At 44.3% G+C, this 12,058-nt stretch overlaps 1 protein-coding gene across 1 annotated transcript; it reads left to right on the top strand.

The window, feature by feature from the left end:
* Positions 1-202: 202 nt before the first annotated feature.
* Positions 203-7,980, top strand: LOC120051499 (filamin A-interacting protein 1-like). The gene is made up of 2 exons (XM_038998394.1): positions 203-347; positions 4,701-7,980. The coding sequence occupies exon 2, from the start codon at positions 4,816-4,818 to the stop codon at positions 7,531-7,533; it is 2,718 nt and encodes a 905-aa protein (XP_038854322.1). The 5' UTR covers positions 203-347; positions 4,701-4,815; the 3' UTR covers positions 7,534-7,980.
* The last annotated feature ends 4,078 nt before the right edge of the window (positions 7,981-12,058 follow it).

Below are 12,058 nucleotides of genomic sequence, written 5' to 3'. Positions count from 1 at the left end.
CACACACACACACACACACACACACACACACACACACACACACACACACACACACACACACACACACACACACACACACACACACACACACACACACACACACACTGGAGTACACACCCCTTTGAGAGTCAGAGAGGCTGTACAACACAAAGTTCCATATAAGGGCATGTTGATGATGTAATGCTCCATAGGCAGGGAGCATGCAGTGAGACATATCTTATTGTTTGGTCTCCCTACTGGAATGTCCACATCACAGACCGCTGTGTGAGAGCTGAGAGACAGAGAGAGTACGGCAACATAATGAGCTTCAATCACTGAGGCTGCCACCGGACAGACCTATGGAACAGGTAGGAGGCAAGGCAACTTTAACTCAACTTAGCTGCTCTGTTGGTTCGTTATGGAGCACTGTGACTGAGTGCAAGGGGGATAAGTACAGCTTTGATATTGACATTCAGTTGGGTTAGTGTAAAGAATTGATTTCTGACTCTGGGAAAGTTGTGTCTTTTGGGATACAATTATAGGCAATCTATTAGAAATAAATGTTTCATTCAACAAGTTCATGAAAAAATGCTGAAACAATTTTGACAAATTTCAGTCTGATATTTTGGAAACTGTGATTACAATTAAACGAATGCAGAGTATAGTAACTAAATATTGTAACAATTTGTGCACAATGTTAATTCCCTAATTGTGATTTTCAAATGTACCATTGAGGGAGGACATTGATAGAAGCTGATTCTGTGTGTGAGTTAAAGCTATGGGTGATTCAGTGGTTCACTTCCTACGTGTAGTTGAACGGGCCACTCAACACTCACACCACACACTAATGTCTGTGAGAATCCGGGGGAAATATGCATGGTGAAATAAAAAAGATGGTCATTGTTAATTGAACCTGCTCTCCTGTGAAAAATGAATCACTTCTGAGTGATACATTTATGAACCAACAAGTTAAGTTTGAATATAAACTCAGATATTACAATGAATTCAACAACCTGAAAAATATATTTTTTGACGAGCTATTGATTGTCTAACATACAGCATAGCCATCTAAACCCCTAAAATGTAACTATTAAAAATAAAATATTTAACTAGCACAGTCATTCAACTGAAGGCATACAAATATTGCCTATAATTTTATGAGCCCATACTGCTTACTGATTGCCCTCTGCTGGACGTATGCTGGCCAGCTTCCTATGTCTCTTTCATAAAGCACTCCAGGAATAATCCTAACAAACTGACTGTTTCTATCTATTTACACTAAAAACAGGGTTCAGGATCAAACATGAACAGATCATTGTTTTATCATGTCTTTTGTAAATGATGTGTATGCTCCCGTGTGAAAGAGGCCTAGAACCTTGGTCTCAATGAGACTCCCTGTTAATATCAATGTCAAATCAAATCTGGTGTTTTAAGGGAAAGGGCAGGAAATGTACCTGTAACAAGGGCATTGTCTTGGACATTGACTTCTAAAACATACACACAGAATACTGGCATGTCCTGTATCATCTCAGCAGCAGCACTGTTTACAGAGTCTGAGCCATAGTTTCCAGCTCTGAGGCCACTGGCCACAGCTGCTTATTTAAATGTGAGGAAAAGCCCTCTGTGGCCTTCGCCATAATGGTGGGCATGGTGACATCCTGCTGCCGGCTGTGTGTGTGTGTTTTCCCCTCTGCATGCTGATGTTGCTCAGAAGAGGTCAGTAGGTGAATGGTTGGTTTTGGGTTAATAGCCATCTGCACCCACACCCATTTCTTAACTGCTTAATGCAGAAGGCACCACTCTATTTTCCATGACATAGAAACTCCTTATGGGAATGTACCGTTTTAGACAGACTGACTCGATTTGGAAAATTGGCAGTGATAAAATAAATTGTTCAATCAAGTGTGGCCTTTACCGTACCTTGTAATCAACATTCCGGTAAAATCCCAAAGTTAATCGCGCAATAGAATTAATTAATCTAGAATGGGATTTGGTCGTTTTTCAATGATTAATAAACAAAGTCGCTCTTCTCTGCAGCTGACATCTTGTATAACCAAGTTTGATGGCAAAGCCGTATAAGGATGAACTGGGTAAACTAGTACATTTACATTTAAGTCATTTTAGCAGACGCTCTTATCCAGAGCGACTTACAAATTGGAAAGTTCATACATATTCATCCTGGTCCCCCCGTGGGAAATGAACCCACAACCCTGGCGTTGCAAGCGCCATGCTCTACCAACTGAGCCACACGGGACCTACATCATTCATTGGCAACCGTTGAGAATTTCAAGTGGTAACCTTCATGCCCCTCGTATTCCCCTTTCAACCATATAGTCACAGTTGACTCACTGGCAGTTCAACTTCTGCTCTCCCAAGTTGTGTTATTCGATTGTCAAGTCCCACTAGTCCAGCAGAATTCGGAGTCCATGGGAAACAGATGATTGTCCCTTAGGAGGGACACAGTATTCTCATGTCAAGCGACTAGGATCCTAGGGAATACATGTAATTCCTCTCCAGAGACATCATACAGCCTACAACGTCTTGGCTGATCTCAAGCACCTGATTAATAATACATGGAAGTTTCCCTGAATGTATCTTCTGTTTCCATAATGTATCTTCACAATGTAACCCTCTGTGTTTAAAAATGGGGAAACCAGGATGACTTGTACTAACTAGCAGAGTCTAAAGTCCAGGACCGCGGCTCACATTCTATTCTGGTTTGATTACATCACTGGGAAAACGGAGCATAACTGGGTAGCGGAGATAACTGCTAGAGTAAACAAGGATACAAATAAAGCAGTCTAGCTCTAGCTACATTCTAGCTACATTTGCAGGCCTTTATATGGCTGCCACTCCTCTGCTCTGCCCTGACGTCTCAGCAATGTTAATAGAATATCATGATTTAGATGATTTTTCAAAATGATCGTTTCTGCCAGAAAGACATGTCTTCAGATATTGTAGAACTGACTATACCACACATTCCCATTGTGAACTTTCTCAGTGGGACACTAGAGGCCTTTACAAACTCCTCCCCATCTGATGCTATCCTAATGTACATCAACTTCAAGCTGATCAGCTTTGATCATCAGATCTCTGGCACAGTGGAACATGTGGAACATCGTGGGATTAACATCATAGGACATAGGACAGCCCCAGCCCTACCATGGACCTGCCTTAGCCCCAGCCCTACCATCGACCTGCCTTAGCCCCAGCCCTACCATCGACCTGCCTTAGCCCCAGCCCTACCATGGACCTGCCTTAGCCCCAGCCCTACCATCGACCTGCCTTAGCCCCAGTTCTACCATGGACCTGCCTTAGCCCCAGTTCTACCATGGACCTGCCTTAGCCCCAGTTCTACCAGCTACCATGCTGACATCATGTTCCTCTACAGGAGACTAGGTGTAATTAGTGATCCCTGAGAGAGGCCCTCTGTTTATCCAGCCAGGCTGTAATTGCCTCTGGAAGCGGGGGGGATTCCTTTAAATATATAACCAGAGAGAGAGGGAGGCAGGGGGTAGTAGAGGAACCCCTTAATTAGGGGATTGTTCCATGCCAATGCGACATCTGTGCTAGCACGCTGGCAGCTGCACATTCAGCAGTCATAACATCCCCTCCGACGCTGCCTGGAGCGGAGGCACACTGGCCCGGTGCGATGCATGCCCTGCCAGCTACCGTGACCCCAGCTTCCCCCGTGATTCTGTTACATATGCTGTATATACAGTAGACTGTACATTTACACTGGGCATACACCTACACACATACTCACAAGTACACACTATGAATTCAATATCACTCTAGACGTTAAAATAACTGCAATGTAAGCTTAGTTGTTTCTTTAAGCAGGGTAGGTGCTTCTAACAGGTATGAAAGAGGACTGTATTCACTGGGACATTTCAAAAACAGCAGTGTGGTTGAATACGGGTTTAGTCTACAGTTTGATGGGGACTGATGGGAGTATTCTTGTCAGATAGGGGTCAGGGTAAACATTCAGCATTCTAGAAAAGTCTAGCCACCACAGCCAAAGATCAGAGTGCATTTGGACGGAACATCCTCACACAGTACAAACACTGCATTTAGTCCATTCTCTATTATTTTTCTTCTTTCAAGTAACAGTAGATAAGCAATACAGGACATCAGTAATCAGTAATGCAAATCCTAATAAGGGTAATCTAGATAGTCAATTTGTATAGGAATGACTATAAGAAGTACTATTGTGGACTTTTACTACGGCGTGTAGAGTTTCCAACCCATATGAGAGTTAACTGCTATCGGGGGACCTTAAAAGGAAAACACTGCAAGTGTATGTCAGGCTACCGACGTGGGAAAGTTAGCACAGTTATATTTATGATCTGTTAAAGTTTCCATGACATAAAATGTCAAACCCCTTCAGAAATCCATTCAGTATGGTCAGACAAATGTGACACCCATGAGTGTTTATGGTGGGTCTGCATTCCTACTAATAATAGGCCCGATGGCACTTTGGGAATAAGAATTAGACACATTTACCACTTCAGAAGCAAACAACGAATGACAATTTTCTACCAAGCTGATATACTGTATATTGTTTATGTTATATTATTGATGTTGTGTTATGTTGCTCCCTGTGTCATCCATCACATTCTCCACCCATGTGTCAGTTGTCCAATGTGTGTATCAGTGAAAAGTTCAACATTCTTTTTTATTCAAACTTTTTCTCTCTTCTTCTTGTGTTTTTCTTTCAGACTGAAGTTGCTCATTGACCAGGAAAAGGCTTATCAGGAAAGGAAAGAGGAGGAGAACAACAAGAAGGTCACCAGCCTAAAGGAAGAGCTGACCAAGCTGAAGTCGTTTGCGTTGATGGTCGTGGACGAGCAGCAGCGCCTCACAGAGCAATTGACCCAACAGACTGCTAAGGTCCAAGAACTGACCGCGAGCGCCTCCCACACCCAGGAAGAGCTGAGCTCTGCTAGTGCAAAGGTGCAAGAGGGGGAGGAGAAAGTTTTTCGCTTGGAGACAGAGCTAGGCGACCAAGCCAGTCGCTTTCACCAGGAACAGGAGACCATGACAGCCAAACTGACCAGCGAGGATGCCCAGAACCGGCAGCTCAAGCAGAAACTATCCACACTCAGCCGGCAGCTGGATGAACTGGAGGAGACCAACAAGACCCTCCGGAGGGCCGAGGACGAGCTCCAGGAGCTGAGGGACAAGATCAGCCGCGGGGAATGTGGCAACTCCAGCCTCATGGATGAGGTGGAGGAGTTACGGAAAAGGGTTCTGGAGATGGAGGGGAAGGACGAGGAGTTGGTCCGAATGGAGGACCAGTGCAGGGACCTCAACAAGAAGCTGGAGAAGGAAGCCAGCCAAAGCCGTAGCCTGAAGGCTGATGTGGACAAGCTGAACCACAGGATCATGGAGCTGGAGAAACTAGAGGATGCGTTCGGCAAGAGCAAACAGGAGTGCAACGCGCTAAAGTGCAATCTGGACAAAGAGAGGACAGTGTCAAAGGTTCTGTCCAGAGAGATGGACATCCTGAAAGCGAGGGTCAAAGAACTGGAGGTCGTGGAGGGTCAGCTGGAGAAGACAGAGCTTACACTAAAGGAAGACCTCACCAAGCTGAAGACGCTGACGGTCATGCTGGTGGATGAAAGGAAGACCATGGCTGAGAAACTGAAAGCGATGGAGGACAAGGTCCATAACAGCACTGGCAAACTGCAAGCTGAGCAGGACAAAGTCACAACAGTAACAGAGAAGCTTATCGAGGAGAGCAAGAAAGCCCTAAGGTCGAATGCTGAGCTTGAGGAGAAAATGTGTGGCGCCACCAAGGACAGGGATGAACTCAAGGCCAAGCTCCAAGCCGAGGAGGAAAAGAGCAATGACCTGCAGTCCAAAGTTACCATGATGAAGAAGAGGTTGCAGTCACTGGAAGCTGCAGAGAGGGAATTCCTGAGGAACAAAGCCAAAGAGGAAAACATCAAGGCGCCCATCGCCAACCGCTCCCAACAAGAGGACTACAAAGTCAAAGACCTTACACAGGAAGTTGAGCGCCTGAGGCGAAAACTTAAAGATATGAAGGTTGTCGAAGACGACTTGTTGAAGACTGAGGATGAGTATGAGTCAATGGAGAAGAGATACTCCAGGGAACAAGAGCGAGCAACGGCCTTGATGGAGGAGTTGGAAATATCCAGGAACGAGCTCTTAAAGTACCAACTGGCAGAGAAGCAAGAGTCCAACCAGGAGCACATCCTCTACAAGCGTCTGAAAGAGGAAGAGGCCAAGTCCAGTCATCTGACCCGAGAGGTGGCAGCCCTAAAAGAGAAGATCCATGAATATATGGGCACAGAGGAAAACATCTGTCGCATGAAAAACGACCACTCCACCTTGCAAAGAAAACTGACTCTGCAAGAGGTGAAAAATAAAGAACTGGCCAGAGAGATGGAGACCCTCAATCGGGAGCTGGAGCGATACCGTCGCTTCAGCAAAAGTCTCCGCCCAGGCATGAACGGCAGACGTTTCTCAGACTTACAGGTGTGCACCAAGGAGGTACAGACAGATCCAGCAGACCACCTTCGACCCAACTACAAGAGCATCGCCCCACTGGAGCGGGCCGTGGTGAACGGAAAACTGTACGAAGAGAGTGACTCTGAGGACGATCCAAACTACAACAATGAGCTGCCCCTCGCCCAATGTAACCTCTCCCTCTTCAACAATGTCAACAACCTCAACAACATCAGGAGAGTCCCCTTTCTCAAAACCAAAGAAAGCCACAACCCAGTCAATGGGAAAGTGCAGGTTCCCAGACAGAATGGGAACCATGTGCAGCAAGGAGACGTGTTTCTGACACACAGCCCCGGGCAACCACTGCACATCAAGGTAACCCCAGACCACGGGCATAACATGGCCATGCTAGAAATCACCAGCCCCACCGCAGAAAACACCCAGTCATACACAAGCACTGCAGTCATCCCCACAAGCGGAGGTCCACCCAAACAAAGAATCACCATAATTCAGAACGCATCCATCTCCCCGACTACCAGAAACAAAGGTCAAAGGTCCCCCTCGTCAGATGGTTCCCCCTGCACTCCTGATCGAGCCATATCTCCCTTCACCATGGCCACCTACTCTAGAGCGATGACCCCAGACTCCTCTGGGTCGGTCACTCCAGACAGGGCTATGTCACCCATCCAGATCGTGTCGGTCACAACAGGCACTCCTGACCGGTCCCTGTCCACGGAGCCAGTAGAGGTCATGGGAGGTCATGCAGTCTTCAGGGTGACACCAGAGAGGCAGAGCAGCTGGCAGGTTCAGAGGTCCAACAGCTCCGGCCCCAACGTCATCACCACAGAGGACAACAAAATCCACATTCACTTAGGGAGCCCCTTTATTCAGAGCTTAAACACTACACCCCAGCCTGTGAGCCCATGCTACTCACCTGGGCAGGAGCAGAGAACTCCTGTGTTATCCAATGGTACCCCTGTCAAAGGCAACAGCAAAATCACAAGTAGCATCACTATAAAGCCAACATCCACCCCAAACAAAAGGCCTTCACAAATTACAGTAAGTAATGCCTATGATTGACTGATTCCCCATCCCAAGAGACCTCACCCCATTAGTAAACCCTAGTTTGTCCACCACCCATTACCACCACCTATCCCAACCTCCTCAATCCCTAGTCATCCGATCTTGATCCATCCACCTCCATTTTTCTGTATGAAGAGAGGCCGACCTAACCACTTCTCTGTTTGTGTTTGGGGTTTGTTTGTTTGGTTCTGTTTGGAAAGATGTTTGCATGCATGAATTGTCATTCAAATACAAAACAAAACAATAACCCTTTGAAGGCACTTGTAGTAAGAAACTTTTACTGAACACCGGGGTAACTTTACTGTATATGCTATTTGGTAAATATACCATGTACTAAGACTATTCACTGATGGACCGTTTCAATTGTGTTTAAACTTCATATTACACAACTTGCATTTTGTTTAAGCTGATTTATTTTCTAAATATTAAAGTGTGCAAAAGTTATGTTTTAGTTTGTCATCCATGCTTGCATATTTCATTTACTCATTCAGAAGTGGTAAACCCTGCATGCGGAATGATGAAAATGAGGAATATATTTCAAGGTTAAAATATATATTTAAATGTTTTTTTATTTATGCATGTTTTCTAACTTCTAGTTTTTATATTGTATTTGTTCATCGTGATCTAATTTTCACTGCTCAAGTGCTACCTTAACCATTTGAAATAGTATTCAATCAATACAACCTCTGATAGAAGTCCATTGTCCTTCAACCATCAAGACACACACATACAATGAATAGGACATTTTAGAGCCACTTAATTAATGTTTTTTACTAGCAGAACTCTCAGAAGAACTCTTGTGTGAACATCCAGAATTTATTAGAAAACGGAAAAAAAGGCCAGGGAATTCTGACATGTGTTTTCTTGGCTGAGTTAAATTCATAGGCTGGTGATGTCATAGTTTCTCCTTCTATCCCAAACACAAAAACCCAGTTACCAAGAGCAAAGACTAGCATGAGTGAATTTGAAGTTCCTCTTTAATGATACCATGGAAAGTACATGTGAGTCAGCTTGGACGAACAAGAGATGCTTTAACTATTGAGGGTCTTCTCCAAGTGGATGTTTCTTTGCTGCAACTCTCTGCATCAATTTGAATCAATATTCTTTACGTTCATCATAGTGTTGTATGATTCTTTTGCAAATACATACAGTTGTTTTAATGGCAAATGATCATGCAACCTACACAACAATGCAAATAGATTGCAGTATAGGAATGAAGAAAAACCACACTCATCACTCAAAGCACTGGCTTATCATGAAGAGACTTCTGAGTGACATTGGTAATATAAAGCTCACCTGAATGAAGCATAAATGTGTCAGATCCATTCACGCATGTGAAAATGCACACCCAATCCAAATACCCTCTGAGTCAGTATCACTATAAAGAGGTGTCTATATCAAGCTTTAAATCGATTCAGGCTGGGAGCATTGACGTTTGGAAACAGGATCCCAATCTCTCAATGCCCAAGAATAATTTGCAGGCTAAACAAGATGCTATTCATTCAAGGGATCAGAGCAGCTGTGTCCTTAAATATCCTCCATGTCATTATCTATCTGATCGTACTTATTCACATCTAGTGAGGTCATTGTTTGAGCCAGGCAGATCATATGTTCTGATGTAAAAATAACATCACAGTCCATATCGAATGAGAGCAAAGTGCAAGTAGTATGGATGATGGCTTCATAGTCTGACACACCCTTTCCTTTTTAATATCTCACTTGACGCATGACCTTTGGCATGTCAGCTAAATCTAAGGTCTATGTAAGCTATACAATCACACAGCACCATCATCCACTGTGCTGTTTTTCAATACAGAAAGTACAGTAGCCAATCAGAGGCGAGACTAATCTTCAGTGTACATCACAGGCTAACCTAATGTAGCAGGCGTAAAAAGACGCCTGAGCGGAGTTCCCACATCCGTTATTCAGGGGAAACAGAAGTTAGGTTGAAAATATTGTATCCCTGAAAACCGGATGTAAGCGGTTTCTGGCGACCCTGCATAGGCTAATCCCAGGCTAGTTTAGGAGTTGATGGGATTCACGTGTAGTTTACAATAACGGTCATCATCACAATGGTATCCTAACACCTTGACCGATAGGCCCAATGAACAAGGATAGGCAAATAAACGGACAGGGCAGGGCCCATTTCAAACAAAGGCCTCATATTGTGAATGAAAGAGCATCCTGAGACCCAGCAGTGTGCTGTGAAATAGTGTCTCGCACCACAATCCAAGCACCAAACAAATCCTGTGTTTTGTTGCCATGGAGACAACCGTGCATCTTTGCCAGAATTGCAGAACGCAGGCCGGCCTAGTGAACTGCAGGCTGGTCTGTCCGTGGCAGAGGAAGTGCTTACTCTAGTACTCCTGTTGCAAGCCTCCAAAGGGAGGAGGCTTATAATTAAAGGTCATTCTGTGTAAAATCAACATGCCCCCCTGACATGACCCACACAGATTTTCTGGTCCATTAACCTCATTTTCAAAACACATTTCAAATTTATGTCCTGCATGGATTTAAGGACATGGTTCATTGCACGTTTCAGAATTAATTTTCTAAACCATAAAACCCTTATACACACTCACTTACAGTTGGTCTTTAACAGCATTTAACCACTCACTCCTTGGACTGGGTAGATTCACTCAATAGCTTTCGGCATGAAACTGGAGCGTCTCACAAGAGCTCTCTCTCAGAGAAAGAAAGAGTGATGAAATAAGCTGCAACGTTTAAACCTACAGTATAATAACCTATATTGCGCAACAGGTCTGGGAGAATGCCTTAATGTGCATGATGAACCGCCTCCCCAATGACACCCTATTCCCTATATAGCACAATACTTTTGACCAGGGCCCATAGGAATAGGGTGCCATTTGGGCCGCATTCATCATCATCTATTCCCCTTCTTGTCTTTCTTTGCTCTAAGCGCTCTCATCATCATCTCTCTAGTCTCACATGCAGTTACATTAAAGCCAGAGGAAAAAGAGAGAGAGAGAGGTTTAAAATGAGCAGAGAGAGTGGGGTTTAAACTGAGCAGAGAGAAAGAGAACGAGAGAGAGGTAGAGAGGGATTTAAACTGAGTAGAGAGAGAGAGTGGGGTTTAAACTGAGCAGAGAGAGAGTGGGGTTTAAACTGAGTAGAGAGAGAGAGAGGTTTAAACTGAGCAGAGAGAGAGAGGGGGGTCTAAACTGAGCAGAGATAAAGAGAGAGAGAGAGGGGGAGAGGGATTTAAACTGAGTAGAAAGAGACAGTAGGGCTTAAACTGAGCCGAGAGAGTGGTATTTAAACTGAGCAGAGAGAGAGTGGGGTTTAAACTGAGCAGAGAGAGAGAGAGAGAGGTTTAAACTGAGCAGAGAGAGAGAGCGGGGGTTAAACTAAGCAGAGAGAGAGAGGAGTTTAAACTGGGCAATAACTGGGGTTTAAACTGAGCAAAGATAGAGAGGGGGGGTTTAGACTGAGCAGAGAGGGGTTTAGGCTGAGCAGAGAGCAGAGGGGGGTTTAAACTAAACGCAGAGCGATGACAAACATGAAGAGCTCCTACGGTGACATCACCTTCTGGCAGAGCTGAGACGGAGCGCTAGGAGCATTAGATGACAGTTTAAGCTGATTGTGCAGTAAACAATGCAGTGATGCAAACCCCATGGGAGACATTTCCTGTGACTGTTTAGGCAGTTGGTGCTAAAACACGATCCAATACCTGTCTCCAAACATTTTCCCTTCCCACTCTCTCTTATAAGCCTTCTTTGGGAGCAAAACAATTACTTGTGTGTGAATAGCTCTATAAACTCCAAAGACAGTTTCAGAAAGGGAATCGTGGATTTCTTTAGTTCCATTCTTTACAGCGGTCGGATGTGTTGAAAAAATGGTCAAAGCTTTACTTAAAGAGTAATGTTTTATTAGTCTACTTGTTATACTGCACGCATACATGAGCCTGTACATGTCTTAATAAGCATGTAATGAATTATTTTGTGATGTGGTTTCTCAAAAATTGCTAGGTATTTGCTACTGTATGCCAAAAAACATGATTTGGCACCATCTTGTGGTCAGTTTGATAAACAACCTACAGTTATATATCGTAAGGATATTGATCCCTTTTTTCTCTCCATCTATTCTCAGATCCCCTTGGAAGCATTCCGACGCCCAGGCCCAACCAGGATCCCCAAACCTAAAGCCTACAGTACAAAAGGAACAAACAGTGTGGTCAATCCAGGGCAGAGCAATAAAGGACAGCCCCAGACAGCGCTCTCCTCAGAGAAGGCACTGCAGGGTACTCAGAGTGCAGCCAACAACCTAAATATGGTCAACGGCCCCACTAGAATATAACGTCACACCCTTGGATGTATCATCACATTATGATCTCAATTATAATGTATTCCTGTTGCTACAAAGACTTCTGCTTTTGTGTGCCTCGGTATTGATAATGAAAACACCAAAATAGGAAGATTAGTAGGCCTAGGTTAACTAGCATATGTATTTCACAAAGAAAAATTCACTGATCTTTCTGTGTAAGCAGCAGGGGCGCAACTTT

Source organism: Salvelinus namaycush, chromosome 7, assembly GCF_016432855.1.
Source record: "Salvelinus namaycush isolate Seneca chromosome 7, SaNama_1.0, whole genome shotgun sequence".
Classification (NCBI taxonomy): Eukaryota; Metazoa; Chordata; class Actinopteri; order Salmoniformes; family Salmonidae; genus Salvelinus; species Salvelinus namaycush.
Note: the sequence above shows the minus strand (reverse complement) of the source record. Positions and strands in the feature narration are given on the sequence as shown.

Excerpts from the sequence above, each read along its gene's own strand:
- LOC120051499 (XM_038998394.1), top strand. The coding sequence starts at position 4,816 with ATGGTCGTGGACGAGCAGCAGCGCCTCACAGAGCAATTGACCCAACAG.